The sequence below is a fragment of the Python bivittatus genome, unplaced genomic scaffold (assembly GCF_059951505.1).
Source record: "Python bivittatus isolate LINGU-HERP-01145 unplaced genomic scaffold, Pbiv_v1 ctg000480_np1212, whole genome shotgun sequence".
NCBI lineage: Eukaryota > Metazoa > Chordata > Lepidosauria > Squamata > Pythonidae > Python > Python bivittatus.
In genome coordinates, this window is record NW_028277075.1 from 19,766,036 (window position 1) to 19,782,256 (window position 16,221).

The 16,221-nt window shown below is 37.5% G+C and overlaps 1 protein-coding gene across 2 annotated transcripts in view; it reads right to left on the reverse strand.

Annotated features, from left to right (window-relative positions):
- Positions 1–821: 821 nt before the first annotated feature.
- The window catches only part of DPH6 (diphthamine biosynthesis 6), a 224,428-nt gene continuing 209,028 nt past the window's right edge, over positions 822–16,221 (reverse strand). Inside the window, exon 13 of one of the 2 annotated variants that reach the window (XM_025165624.2) lies at positions 822–1,482. In XM_025165624.2, the coding sequence (XP_025021392.1) occupies positions 1,364–1,482 (119 nt within the window). In that variant the 3' untranslated portion in view covers positions 822–1,363. The remainder of the gene's footprint in view (positions 1,483–16,221) is intronic. The other variant, XM_025165623.2, reaches the window with a different exon arrangement.

Genomic DNA, 16,221 nt, shown 5'->3' on the forward strand with positions numbered 1-16,221 from the left:
GCTCTATGGTGTATTGGAGTCTGGGAAGAGACCTTGAGGTCGGCTATGCAAATGCTACAAAGACACTGTGAAAGAAACCCTACAGCACTGTGACATCCAGCCAAGGGCACTAGAAGTTGTGATTGCTAACAGAACCCGCTGGTGAGCCCTGTGCTACGAAGCCTCCATCAGCTTTGAAGACAGGCACTGCCGAAAACTGATAGAAAACCATGAGCAGCATCACAGAAGAATACCCACAGTTAGTGCAACAATGGACTTCCAGTGCCTCCATTGTGCTAGACTCTGCAATTCCAGACTGGGACTGCAGAGCCACCTCCATGTTCACAGATGAACTGCACAACAGCATGACTTCTTTGAACCTGAAAGACTACCACACACTGTTGTCATTTGTCTATTTCATTAGTAACTAAAGCTATCTTGTCCCTATTTTAAGCAGTCTCCAATCTTCCCCTTCAACAAATTAATCTAACTAATGGTTTAATCTGCTTCCTGAAGGGACATATTTTCTTTTTACAAAGAGACATTACCATTATCAATTGCTTATATTGGTACATATGTGTCATGTGGTAGGAAAGACCAAACTCTTTTTACATGTCCAAGCCACATCATATTAAAGCAGGTTTTGGCAGGAGCCAAGTTTATGTGCAAAGGTCTTCCAAACAGGAGTGTAACCCAAGTATGCATGAGGAAAAGGTACTTGTAGAGCAGAAAGTTTGGTGATGCATACTTTGAAGCTGAGTTCCAAAAATTACAAAATAAGTCTTTAATTTGACAAACATTTGCAGACGTTGATTAAAAAACAAGAGAGAGAGTCTCTTTGAAACAAATACATAGAATCCTGCCCAGGATAATTCACTGTAAGTGCCAAAAGGATAATGATGGCCTAAGCCACAACTCACTTATATTTGATTCATTACATGGAAGGTGATTTTAAGAAAATACTTTATTTCATGGAATTATTAAATTTTTTTTATAATTTTCAGCCACATATTGGAAATATATTGAGCATTTGCCCTGAATTACTACAATATATAAGTAAATAAAACACTTTTTATTGGACAAGTTATCTGTGAAAGCCAGATTAAAACAATGAAGCACAATTCTGATTTTAATATGAAAAATACAAGAATTCTAGAGGATTCTGGAATTATGAACATTATTTTTGAATTCTCTGTCAGAAGCCAGGTAGGAAAAAGAAATTAATTGCTGACAAATATTCCAGGTTTAAATGTGCTTATTAATATCAGATATTAGATACAGATAAGTACAGATAACATACTTAATAATAACAAGATATTTTCTTGTTCATGATGGATATTTTCTTGTTCATGATGGAATATATGCTGAAATAATGGGTCCTTAGCTACTGGCTGAACCAACATGCTATGTGAATAATTTTGTTTCCAGGCAAGTCCACCACAGGTACCATAATTAAAGCTGGTGCTTTTTTGTCCATTTGTTCTTCAAGGTGTCCTTGGAGTCCTATAATATAAAGAAAGAGATGCAATGATACTTTCTATTCATTCAAGCTTTCAATATTTCACTATTATTAAAAAAAAATTATAAAGGAACGTATTTTCCTGAAAGAAATGAAAAATAATCTGATTAAATAATCTACTCAATATATTAACCCCCACAACAGAATTTCAAGTAATTAAGACTGCAGCTCTATGCATGAATACAATCCATCCAATACAGTGAGACCTGGTTGTGACTAAACAGGCATACGTTCAGAAAGCAGGTAAGTTAACCCATGTAATAAATGGTGACAAGATAGATGTTTATGAAGATAAGCTTAGTAGTTCAGGATATAGGAGGGTGGCTCATGCTTTTGGAAATACCTCTGGGTCTTGAGCTATTCCTAGATATTCCCAATTGTGGGGTTATTTGCTGCCTCTGAATATAAATGGTTGGGGAACAATAGGCAGGTAGGCCAGTGCTTCTCAAACTCAGCAACTTTAAGATGTGTGGACTTCAGCAACCAGGATTTCCCAGACAGTCATGCTGGCTGGGGAATTCTGGGAGCTGAAGTCCACACATCTTAAAGTTGCTGAGCTTGAGAAACTCCGAGATAGGCTATTGTCCTCTGCTCTTGCTTCTGCCCTCTGACAGGCAGAATGCAAAGAAAGAAAATGATAATCAAATTTTTGTCTTTCTGCAAGTGTTTCATATTGTCAGCTGAAGACATGGAAGACTGTAATGTCATATATGATTTGTTCACTTCAGGACTTATTAATTTGATTTCTATGGAAATGCCCTGATCAGTGATTAGAGAATGGGAGACAGCATATTTTTCAATAATTTCAGTAAAATAAAATAAACTGCAGCTAGAACTCAATTCATTTATGTCATTAATGCATAAATAATTGATTATGTGCCATCAAGTCATTGTTGACTCTTAGCGAACACACAGATAGATTTTCTCCATGATGATCTGCCCCTAACCTATTTTCAAGTCTTCCAAGGGTGTACCCATCACCACTGTAACTGAGTTAATTCACCTTGCTGCAGGTCATTATCCTCTTCTTCTCTTTACTTCCAAATGTCTTCAATAATGGCGGTCAGACTTGCAAGAGTCTGTTATTATAGTCTATCTCAATAAAGCATAGTTCTTGTCTTCCTGTGGAGGTGGTATTATTATTTATTTATCTAAGTTTATTGGCTGCCCAACTCCAGTGGACTCTGGGTGGTGAGATGATTTTCTGTCTGTCCTACCTATGTAGATATCAATCTTGCAAATCTGATTAGGCTTTGCCTACTCTCCTTCTTATAACCTGCTGCATCAGGGAGAAGCCTGCCTGAGTTTCCTACGAATACTGTCTTGCTTCTTAGGGCTTAAATAAAGTTTCAGCCCCTTTTGCCTAGGTCAGTGTTGGGGAATTCTGGGAGTTGAAGTCCACTCATCTTCAATGAGTTTGGACAACACTGGCCTAGGTGATGGTTCTTGCACATATTTCTGTCAAGGTTATTTCCCTGACTCTCTACAATAGGTCCCACAAGTGACATTATCCTTATACAGAGACCCCTGTGCCAATTCCTCTTCAGTGGTTCTGAGTCACATTGGACCATGCCTGTCTACAGCAGCCTGACACTCCTTTTTCCCCCCTAGCCATTATCCTTTGTTCTCTTTCTGTCCAATTCTTTTGTACAACTCCTTCCTGCCAACTTCAACTTTCCCCCTCTGCGTGACTGTCTCTGTGAAAAATTCTCTGCGTGACTGTCTCTGTGAAAAATTCTCATCCGATTCTCTTCTCAAACCCTAATTTGATCACCTAGAAGCGCATTTCGCATGTTTTCAAGATCATATGACAGGATGGAAGACAATGTTTCACTTGTCCATTCTGTTACAGAGACAAAGTCGAATTTTGGATGCTATAGATCAATAGCTATAGTGTTGAACAGGGATCCCAAGGTTACGGTTTTTTTGGGGGGGGGAGGGGAGGCATTATTTGGTTGTTTCTATTTATCAACTTAATATTAATTCATATGAAGCAAAAGAAAAGCTTCTGTTTGATAATATGGGAGATATGTATACGTATATCTTAACAATCTTCAGGGAGGGTGCCTAATTGATGAAGCCAAAAGAGCAATATCCACAATCAAGAGGAAGTTATTGGGGAATTCTGGAGAACCTCGTGATTTGTGAAATTTGGAAACATTTGAAGAAGAAGAAAAAAAAGAAGGCTGAGAACCTTCTTCATCTTCCTCAAACTTTCCAGTAAATAGCAAAGTAACTTTAAACTGTGTAACTATTTATTATATTTGCATTTTGCTTTTCTGCACTGAGATGTTTTGTGGGTATTGATTGAGATTACAGGTAGTCCTCATTTAGTGACCACAACTGGAACTGGCAATGTGGTCATTAAATGAAGCAGTCGCTAAGTGAAACCACAACTGTGCTTACAATCTTACTTAGCTTTCCTTTGCTTTACAGACCTGCAAAGATTTAAATGCAAGGATTGGTCACAAAGGTACTTTTTCATCACTGTCATAACTGCTAATGGTTGCTGTATGAGGCAGTTACTAAACAAGGGCTACCTGTATATCCATGGTGCGTTAGTTTTGCATCTTTACAGCAAATCCTATCGTCACCTACTCAGATGCCCCATTGAGTTCAATGGGGCTTTTTCTCAAATAAGAACTACTGTATATGCAGGAGTGGATAACCTTTTGTGGTCAAGAGGCTGCAGCAGGTGGAGCAGTGACTCTGTGTTGATAGGGCCATATCACTCATGTCCTACTTTTGGGAATTTCCTTTGTCTGTTTGAACTAAGTTAATATATTTTAGTATTTACACTACGGTATTTATTTATTTAGTTAGTTTTATATCCTGCCTTTCATTCAGGAGCTCATGGCAGTATACAGAGTGCTCCCTCCTCACATATTTCCCCATCACAACTATCCTGTGAAGAAGGTTAGGCTGAGAAAGAGAGTAGTCCAAAGTCACCTACTGTAACTGATGACAGATTTGGTCTTCCCAAGGCCAGTCCAACAGCTTAATCACTACAGCACACTGGGTTTTTATGTGTTTCCCCCATCCCAAAGGCAGAGAGGCTTCCAGGGACACAGTAACAGGACCTGAAGTGGCAAAAATGGGACTTGGGGGCCAGAGATTGACTACTTTGGGCTACATGTCACTCTCAGAGTGCTGACTAGTCTTGTAAGACTGTAAATTTAAGCAGTTTTAAGTTAAAAAGAAGACAGACAACATTCAAACATTTTCCTCTCCTGTTTTTCACAATGCTATCAAGACAGGTCTGCTTTGAAATAAGTACCACTGGATTCAAGAGGCAAAAGGATGATTTTCTCCCATTATCTATAGGTTGTGAACAATTTATGCAGACTCTTCACACTGATTTTAGCTTTGTAAATAATAGAGCAGTCAGATCATTGTCCAATGTCTTGCCATGCAGATGTCACAAGGCTAGAAAGCTGTTAACAGATGGAAATGGTTGATGGCAGAGGTGAATATTGACAAAGCTAGACCCAAGATCAATAATCACCACAGAGGTCAAAAGGACTTCATGTTCCATGTTCAAAGCAACTACTCATTTTATGTATTCCATCAATATTCTCATTAACTAAGCAGTATTGCAACGATGAGGTAACTGGAAATGTACCTGCACTTACAATCCTTATATATTTGTTAAATGATTATGAGGCAGAAAGGCCACATTTAGCAAAAATTGCCTTCATTTCAGTGAAATTCCTTGTACTTCCCCTATATATTTTCATTGGATCTTGGCCATAACTGTCAGTGGATGGGAGCTATTCACTAACATGCATTATACACATCAAATTTTCTAAAGGACTGCTATTTTGCTCCTCAAATTATTTAAGAAGGTTTCTTAAACATATAATGAAGCAAATAACAAAATCACAGCATAGAAATGGTAACACATCTTATTTTCAAAGAGAACAGCTATCAAAGAGAATGAAACATTTAAAGTGGAATTTTGTGGTAGGTAATGTGGCATTTAAATTTTAAACTTTGAACTTGTCTATTAAATCACAAAAATAGCTACACTGAGTGTTCCATACTTGAAAGGAAAATCAATGAACATATTTGACTTGATCAGATTGTTTAACTGAAGTGTGCAAAAATTATAGAAAACCTATACATACTTTAGGAATAAGGCTCTTATTTCCCAGACAGAGCAGAGAATAACAGCAACAACAACATTTTTATCCCGCTTTTTAAAATATAGACAGTATTTGGTCAGCTCAAGGCAGCAAACATATCTAATACTCCTGTCTCTTATTTTCCCCACAACCACCACCCAAGGACTAGTTGCAACAATATCCTCTTAGCTGGGGAAGAAAATATTTAATTGTTGCAGCAAGAGAGCACAATTGTTGATAGAATATGTGGGCTTTTCCCCCCACATGGTATCACTATGCTCCTTTCTCTGATATATCTTCTGCATTTAAACCAAATGTACTGTAATGTCATTTAGCACATGTTTTTAAATCCCAGAGCTAATAAAGCTTCGTTGCTGCATGCGCTTTAAAGGGAAGCTTCACAGCGGATCAAGTTCCTAACAGTCAACTAAGAGTTCCAGTCCCAAAAGAGATGCCCCTGGTGTGCTGAGCACTTAACCCTTCGACCAGTACCAACATGACTGTTCACAAATTATTGATGTTTCTAAATCCCTGGCAGATTGCAGTCAGGTCTTGTCTCCCTTGAAGCCCAAGCATATGGCCTCTAATGGGACGGATTAAAGGGGGGGGGGACCCTACAACCACGCACATATTCAGCCTTTGCCACATGAACGTAAAGCCACAGAAACAGGAGAAGGTGATTGAACTGGACTGAACACTGCTAAATACATGATTAGCCCCTTGTTATGGATCATTTCCATTGATCTATATCTGGTTTTGCAATACAGTTTAATTAAAGCTGTCTGGAACAAGCCTGTTCCCTAAATGATCAGCTACACAGTGAAAACGTGAAACCTGAGGAAGGCTTGGGGCCCTTTAAAGAAAAAAAAAATCCAAAACAAAGCACCTAACTGGCTTAGTGGTTAATAACAGTAGCAGGAAGGAGAGTATGTCCTGGAAAATTAACTATTCTTTTGCAGTATATCAGGGTCATAAAACCAGATATATCTATATCTATATCATCTTTCTTCTTTGAAATTTGTTTGGAAGTTGAGTTGTTTAAGGAAGCCAAAAGATTTATCTCTACATTAACTGTTTAAGAGTAAAAAAGGTTTTAACAGTGCAATCTTGTTAATGGTTGCCCAGAAGTATGTCCATTTGTGTTCAAACTTACTTTCAGATTTGAGGGAGTTTGCAGTGCAAAGGCAGCATGGACCAAGACTCTGCCTATATTCATGGAAGCAAGTTTATTTCTCATTCCTTTCCTTTATTTTATTCCTTTGTTTCCTTTATTTCGCTCACTCATACCATATTCCACACTATTTTTAAGGGGTCCCTTAACTGCCAAGAGATTTTCAGGAGGCTGCTGAGAGAAGCAGGACACAGGAAAATTCTGTTCTGTGAACATGAACCATTTCATTCACATCAGGGAAGTTGGGATCTCATCGAAGTCTGCACTTCACGACTACACATTAGAGAATAAGAGAAGCTGATGAAATCGACTTCATAGCTGCTCCACCTGAACTGTAGTAAGTTTACTAGCATATTATATATTGCCTTCTTCTGATTTCATTACTGTATTTTCATTTTACCTGAAGATACCTTGAGAAGATTTGCATTCTAAAAAATGGGATATAAATGAGGAAATAATAATTGTAGGTAATAGAATAGGCTGACTCTTAAGTAAAATGTTTTAGAAGCGATCCTTTCAGATACCAATGTATCATTATATTATGATGCTCAAAAGTCATAGAAATGGTGCCTCAAGGGAACAGAGCTGACCAGCTTTGAACCATACAGCCACTGCATACAGAAGGCACTGTAAATTGAAAAATAGAGAGCAGGCCTTCTTGAATTCTTTCCAATTCGTTTACCAGCCGTGATCACTGGATCTATGTGTGTGTAGCTTCTTCCCAGAGGTTAATCAGGCAGTGTCAGTGACTGCTTATGTATTGCTGTGATGGTCAGGTCCCAGACTGATAAAGTTTTACAAGAGTTTTATAAAAATCCACTTACAAGCTCCTTCATCAGTGAAGAGACCTGCTGGTTTGCTGGTTCACAGGGTGCCTCTGTGCTACATAAGTGTTTGTGGTTCTGCTCTCCCCTTGTGTTACATCTAAGTGTGTTTGAGTGTGTGGGTGCATTGGGAAGCACAAGGTAAGCTGCATACTGTCCAGGAGGTGGAAAGGGGCTTAGAATGGTGGAGTCAGCAACACAGGGGAGGAAGATCAACTGGGCCTCCATATTGCATCCTTCTGCATGTGTGGATTCTATTGTAAAACTGAAAAAAGACACAAACTCTATGATTACCTAGACTCAGCTCACTTTTAACCACTATTATCCCAATTTTTAATAAAATCTTGTTTGGCCCAGAAATGAGGGGTCTTAGAAGAGAGCTTGGAAAGCACAACAGAAGACAAATAGGAGACTTAGAATTTGAAGAATGAATTAGGATAAGAGAAGACTGTGAGGAGAGAAGGATTAGGACCTGATGGAGGCATCTCTTCTGCCATTATGAACATGTTCTACCATTAAGATCTTCAGGAGAGACCCTTCTCAAGATGCTTCTCCCTTCTGTGTCTATATGTCTAGTGGTCAGAGAGAGACTTCTCCTGTGATTTTCCCAGGCTTCAGAATGCTGTCCCTCAGAAGTTGCATCTGCCCCAACTGTCTTCTTGCTTTTAGAAAATCAGTACAGATACTTTGTTGATTTTAGTATTAAATTTAACGTAGGTTTTTAACCTTCTGATATTCTATATTTCAATCATTGTTGTCTTGGGTATCTGTGCAGAAAGGCAGGATAAAATACTGAATGAATGAATGAATGAATGAATGAATGAATGAATGAATGAACAGACATGTTGGGCAGAGGGAATAGAGATATGTGATCACAATTATGCAAGGAAGTTGGAAGAAATAATATTTGAAGTTCATAGAGAAAACAAGATGCAATTTGGAAAATGATACTACAAGTGGAGACAACTGCAACATGCCCTACTGGAGGATGCTTTTAAAAACCGTCCAGAAGTTTCAGCTGGTTCAAATTGCAGCAACCCAGATTGTCACTGGCAGTTCTATTGGGGGCATGTGACACCCATACTGCAGGTCCTGTACTGGCTGCCTGTTGGATTCTGGATGCAATTTAAAGTGTTGTTGTTAACCTATAAAGTCCTTTATGGCTAGGCACAAGGTTACCTACAGGACTGTATCTCTCCACTGGAACTGGGCTATTGCTGTTGTATTGGAATAAATAGCTGATTGTTCCCCATTTCTGGATATTAAGGAAGCTGATTGAGCATGAAACTGAGCAAACTCAGGGAGGCAGTGAAGGACAGGAAGGCCTGGCGCAATATGGTTCATGGGGTCACGAAGAGTCGGACACGACTTAACGACTGAACAACAAAAGGAAGCTGATGTCCAGTGATACTGCTTTTCAGTGGCAACCCTGGCCCTCTGGAATGGTATTCTACCTGAGATGAGATTAGCTGCTCCCTTGGCTATCTTCAGAAGAAGCTGAAGACAAATTCCAGAGGGCATTTGGGTTGCAATGCCAGATTATTTGAGTTTATATGTTTTATGTTCTTTGGTTATATTTTCAAACTTTTGTTTTCAATGTATTGTTTTATCATTTGTAAACTGTGAAGAATCTAGTTAGATCACAATGGGTGGAAATCTAATCAATCCATCAGTCAATCATGACACATAAGAGACAGTCCCTCAACCTTCTCTTTGCATTTTATACACCAATTGTTAACTTTTTCTGGAAATAAAGACAGCATCCTCTTACTCTTTGTAGGAAGAGAAACTTCATGTTCTTGCTTTTTCTGCGGAATCTGAATTCTGTTCACAGCTTTGCCTGTCTTCTATAACATCAGTAATCATTTGAAAAAAAATTGCAGAACACTTGAAAATTTCTTGGAATCTTGGTGGGTCACTTAATAAAACTATTTTTATCGCACAAATAAAAGCCTATGCATAACGTGCATAAAATCCTTACAATCAGCTGGCAAGCTCTAGCCAATAAAAACAACATATATAGGCTAGCTGAATTATGTCCAATCAAAACTGTGCATATAAGCTGGCTAATGTGAAAAAGATATACACAGAGCTGACCAAACTGCAGCCAATTCTAATAACTCAAGTGGTGAAGTAGAATGGTGCTAAGTTAGAGAAGAAAAATGTCTTTCATTTCTGTATTCAGTGTGAAGGACTATACAATGATTCCCACCCACCCCTGTTAGCATGGGCATAGTTTCAAAAACCAGAGCTGTACTGCCGAAACCAGGGGGGGGGGGGGGGGCAGCTAGGCCAGGCTGTTGAGAAATGCTCTTTGGCTGCTCCATTCTGGGGGCAACAAAGACATTCAATCATTTTATCACCATATTATAAACATTACAAGCTTGACATCAAGGTGCTGTTGGCATCTAAGCTATAACGACGGTGAACGGAAATCTCCTGGGGGGGGGGTATTGTTTTTCCTCTAGTCATCACTCATCTAATTCTGATGGAGAAATGCCCCCAGAGAAGGGCCTGCAAAGCTGATCTTAACTGGCAGGCAAGTTTCTATGGGAGGTGAACAGGAGGCAAAGGGCACTACAGCAAGCAAAGAAGAAACCAGTACATCTGGCATGATGCTTTCTGAGAGTCAAGTCATTTATTCAGGAAGTGAAAATCTCTTGAATTTCTCTTAAAGCAAAGTATATAGTTAATTATTAATATATTTTTCAAGGCCTGGGTGGGGGGGAAGGTAAAGGCACATATGTTATTTTTAGAGTTAGTTCAATTATGGGCCTGTCAGCCTTGGCAGTATATCCCTTCATCAGACCACCAAGCTAACATGTTTTTTTCTACAGCAAAGTGTGCTTAATGACCAGTTTAACAAAAGATATTTCACTGTGGGTGTTAATTAGAGCTTTGTGGACTCTATAGGATTTGTGCGCACCAAACCCTGTAATTCAAAGCAAAAGGAGTAGGAACACACCAGCCCTTCTTTCCACAAAGACTCGGTTCTGACTAAATCAGAAACAACTCAGGAACAACTCCTTCTCTTTTTTGGATATCCAAAAATCATATCATACCACTTAGGAACAGCAACCATCATTGTAGAGGATGTGTTTTCAGAGAGTTCTATACGTTGAAAGGACAAAAATAAATAAATGCTGGACTATCAGGACAGTCTGGGATAGAGTTGATGCAGAAAACTGCGGTCTCCCCATGATTCTTGTGAAAAATGTATCTCTTTAATAGGCATCCTTGTGCAGTAAATCAGATCTAAATGTCATCAAACTTATCCAAATGAAATAGGCCATAAGTGCATTATATCTGTCCTTCAATTAATGAGTGTTCACACATTTCTGTTGTGGCAAAAAAATGATCCACACGCTGCCCCCCCAAATGATGTCCTATAAATGGCATAGCAGAGACATGAACCAATGGTTTACAATGCATTCTCCTTACATGTCAACCATAATATACTTAATGAGGCATCCTCATTATCTGTTTAATTCACCTTAGACATACTGTACTGCAATTGTCCTGAATTCCACTGAACAGATTTTACTGTAATGTGCTCAAACATTATATGTTCCATCATATCCTGGTAGGTATACATTGTCACAAATGCCTCATTGTGTTGGTTTATGCCTGGAATTAATTATGCAGTGCTGCAATGCAGATTTTTTTTCCTCTAATGAACTTGTGCAAAGCCATGCTATAATTGTATCATCTTGAGCCACACAGGTAGAGGAGCCACAAACCATTGATGTGAAAGATGTCTAACTATTGACAACTGTACATAGTCCCACTCCTGGCTAGTACTGAGATCACCTAAGCACAATTTGCAAAATTTGAAAGGTGGGAAGTAACGCTTTTAGATGAGAGCTGGGAACTTTGCTAGAGCAATGTTTAGAAAGCTCCTTCTGTGCCCCCAATAAATCATTGTTTTTACTCTAAGGTAAGGCCATCAATCTGGTACCCCTCCTAAGTGTTGAATTCACTTTCTTTCCTTTTTTCCCCCAGAAATAGCTGCCACGAGACATACCGAAGCAAATATGTCCTTTAGTGGATACACATGGACTCTGCTGTAATAGTGCCTATTATGTGATATAATATCCCAGGATGGTTTTAAAAAAAAGTAATAAATTTAACATTTGCTAGGTTTCATTATACTCTTGGCCAAGTAGTTTCAAAGCTGAAAATTCCTGGCATACAGATATACAGGTATCCTACATTTACAGAGATGCTGTTAACAAGGCTAACTTAAGGCTAGTGCTGAATGTCAAGAACATCCCCCCTCCCCCAATATATGACAGGCCCCAGTTCTGCTTGCCTTTAGAAAATGGTGGCAACCTGGATTTCCCCCCAGATGTTTGGGTCCAGTTGAGTGGAATGCCTTTTTAGTTGTTTTAATTGTCTTGTTCATTTCACCATGTATTGGGTTATTTTTAATTATGTATGGCTACCTTCATGTTATCTGACCAACGGCACCATATTTTTAATTAAATATAGAAAAAAAAATCCTTACCCAATACATGGAACGAAGTTGTCCCAAGTGCAATACAGCATAATAATACTGGTCTATTTTCCAGAGTGGTTTGGATGATTATTGAGATAATATATGCAAAGTACTTTGAACATTCAAGATAATGTATGCAAAGTACTTTGAACACTCAAGAAAACACAATATAAATGCTCAGATTATTGTCTCATTCTTCTTATATATGACCCATTTTCAGAAGAAAAACAGAATTTCTGGCTCAGAGCCGTTGAGGGCAACAGCACATGACATTTGTTGCAGGTTTTTGGGTTTTTTAAATACATAAAGAGTATCAGCTGGGATGAGTGTTAGTTAAAAGGATTCCAAGATACATGGAGGACAATTTCTTACCATTTTTATGGTTATGAAGAAAATGTGTCCTCCGAAGTAAGAATTTTCTCTGAGACATGATATCCCATTTAGCTAAAGCAAATATTAACTTCAGAAAGATTTTTCTTAGAATATCAGTAGGGGAGGAAATAAATTCCCTTTTACAGCTTCTGTATCCCAGTCTACTAATTCTTCCAACAAATGATATTTTTAGAAAGTTACATATCAAAGCCCAATTGAAGGCAGTACTACAATATACATTTGATCTCACTCCAGCCTCTAGAAATACACTGTGAATGATAAAGAAGCATGGTGGGAAAGCTATTGCAATATGGAAAATTGATTAAACAGTGTTGCAAATTATTTGAAAAAGAAAAAGAAAAGAAAATGTTTTGAATGCAGGAAGGATAATAGACTGATCATACATTGGGAATGACATTATATGCCTCTAAAGATATGTAAGAATTGCAGTTTAGAGAGAAATACACAAGATCCCAGAATGGATGCCAAATTCATTTGGACATTGGTTATGGTTCTCAGACATGCCCAGTAATTACTGATAAACACTGAAGTCACTTTAATGGTACCCCTGAAAATAAGCACTACAGAGCCCATTTTGATTTCTATTTTGTTGAACACATTATGGTTTTATTCTTCTTGTTAACTTTGTGGGTTTCCAAAAAAAGATGAACCATTTCATAATGTGTTTTATTGCTCTCTAAGTCAAATGGATATTATTATTATTATTATTATTATTATTATTATTAATAATAATAATAATAATAATAATAATAATAATAAAGTGAATATCTGACTTGCCAAAAAAACTGTCATTAATCTAAATGACAACTTGTCAACAACAGTATTAGAAGCAGACTACTAGCCTTTCATATTCTGCATTTCATATTCATGATATTGCCAATGCATTATAGCAAGATTAAAACTCTAGGTTTTAAATTAAGTCTTCACCAAACCTGTAAGCCACAATCAGTGACAAAAGCAGCAATCACCACACTGAGCACAATAACTATATGATTCTTTCATTGTAGATCATTTCTATTGATCCAGTGTTGACTCCTCAGAACATTTTAATCATGACTGCCTGGAAGAGGGTAAGAGATAGCTCTGGGGTTTGCTTGTGGAATACACAGCAACCCATTTTTAGGTCACTGGTTTAATCCAATAACCAGTTTCGCAATTATTAGAAGCTGTCATTGCTGTATCTGGTGACTTATGTGAAAAAAATGAGAGAAATTTCATCCCAATCACCTGTGAGAGACGGTACACATGAGTGTATATACACAATCCCTAAATAACGTAGAAATAATTGGTATTAAAGGCATGATAAACTACTGCATCCAAATATGCTCAGCAAATATGTTTGTGGGTCAAACAGAAGATTACTAGGTAGAACAGACATCTTCTAATACAGTTGCGTCAACATCTGGCAAAGATTGAAGAAGAAATCAGATATCCCTTAGTTAAACAATCATGTTTTTGTTTGTTTTTGACAGAACATACCTAGAATGAAAAAAAAATGCCTCATAAGCTAGCCAAGAGTTAGTTATATACTCTACAAGGTGTCTGGGGAACTAGCATTGATTTCTTAAGCCACATCTTTGTAAGTTTCCAATGGGCAGTTTCCAAAGGTACAATGTGGGTAGAACATCATATTTAAATTCTGTGCAATATAGGACTCATCAGTGATAAACACCCAAAACAAAATCTCCTGGGAACACTAAAGAAATGTTTCTTTAGCAGAGTAGGAGAGTAAGTGGCAGTCAGGCAAGGAATGCAGTAATACTTGTGAGACAGATTAAGGCAAACGATTAAACAAAGAAACAGAGGCACCTGCTTAATGTTGAGTCAGATTACTGACCCATCTAACCATTACAGCTGATATTGACTGGAACCGGCTCCTTGGAGTTTTGCTAGGCATTTCTCTTGCCCTATCTGGAGATGCCAGAGGTTGTCTCCCCTCTCAGCCCTCAGGTTATTTCTGATCATATTTCATGGTTTGGCATCTGTGACACAACTTGCATAAGAATCAATAACTATTTAGCCTGATACAATCAGCTTTTTTGTTCACCATGGGAGATAGCAGTTCAGATTCCTGAAGCTTTCAACCACATTTCTGGTAAAGGCTAAAAGGGAATGTTGGCTCTAGTCAATACTGGATTTATGAAACAAAAGATGCTGAGAATGGAAACTAATATGACATTCTAATCACTTTTGGGAAGCATGCAGGCTAGTGATGAAGAGCTGACCTTTATCTTGCAAGGAAGCTTTCACCATAAATAGAAGGCCAAGATGCAAGGCAGAGTGGAACAATATTTTGATTTATTCTTGTACCTGTTTCAGGAGGTAAAAACAACAACAACCATGACCCATGACCAGAGAATCAAGTTTTAATAATGTGGCAGCACTGCTGGAGGGAAATAAAACATCCAATAAGAGATGTCAGTTTCAAAATGAAGCAAAATGCCCATTTTCCACACCAATCTGTGGTAATCACTGATATTTTAAGCCACAGGCACTAATTTGTCAATGAATATCATGATAAATGTTTCTTCCTTCAAGAATAAATCAATAAGGGCAGCAAGAGCCTATTGGAGGTTCCAAAATCTCTTCTGGGAAGATCATGAATTTCACTGGACCAATTTAAAAAAACAGAGTAATTTGTAATTTGATTAAAACCTCTTTTAGGGTGCATCAAAACTGTTAGGATTCTTAACAGACCTTAGTGGTACCAGCTTTCAGAAATGGACACATGGGAAGAAAAAAATAATTATTTTCTGACAATAAATCAAACAAGGAAATTGCTTGACATTTATTTCCTCAATATTTAATTCTATTTTACCTAAAATTACACTCTAATACTGCAGTTCTATATACATTTGCCATGAGTAAACACCTTGGAACTCAACTTTTGAAACCCTTGCAAATACAACTGAGAAATAATCCTCCTGGTCCATCCTACAGGGCTGTAGGTACTTGAGATCACAAATACAATATAGGTTAAACCTATAAATATGTTATATGAATGCTAAGTATTATTTAAAATAATTACCAAACTAAATCAGTTCAAATATTTCCTTAATGAAAATATGCTTAGTTTGGTATCCTATTGTTCAAGAACTGGAGAGAGACAAAGAAAACCATATGGCTATAATATGTAATGTTTAAACTGAATTTGTGAAGAATAAGCCTCTGTTTTAATGTCTTGTTTAAAGTTTAGCAACTAATTTAAGTAAAAGCTGTATTTCCAAATAGTTCTGAGCTCTGTGTCTTATTTCAAATTATTGCTTTCTTGTGCTATGAACTATAAAGCAAAATATTAAAGCAGTAAACTTTTTATTGAAAATACGGCGTTCAGTTATTTATTTTCTTATACTCCATTTCTCTCCAGGGAAATCTTCAAGTTTTAAATCCATTGATCCTTCATACTTTTAGTATCTGCCTTCTTCTTAGCCTCCAATATAGTTTTTTTGCCAGTCAAATACTGAAGATTTGTTTGGAAATTATAAATTGTATTGTAGGCTCATCCTTAACAAGGACCAGTATTTTATTTAAAGGAGTCCTTTCTCATCAAATGTTTTATTCTGAAGGTAAGCTAAAGATTTATAATATGCTAAACCAGGAAAAAATGCTCTAGTAATCAGCAACAATACATTTTACACTTTATCATAATAATTTTTTTCTGCCGCCAAGTCAATAAAACTTTCTCTCCTTTTTACAATGGTTTACAACTTAAA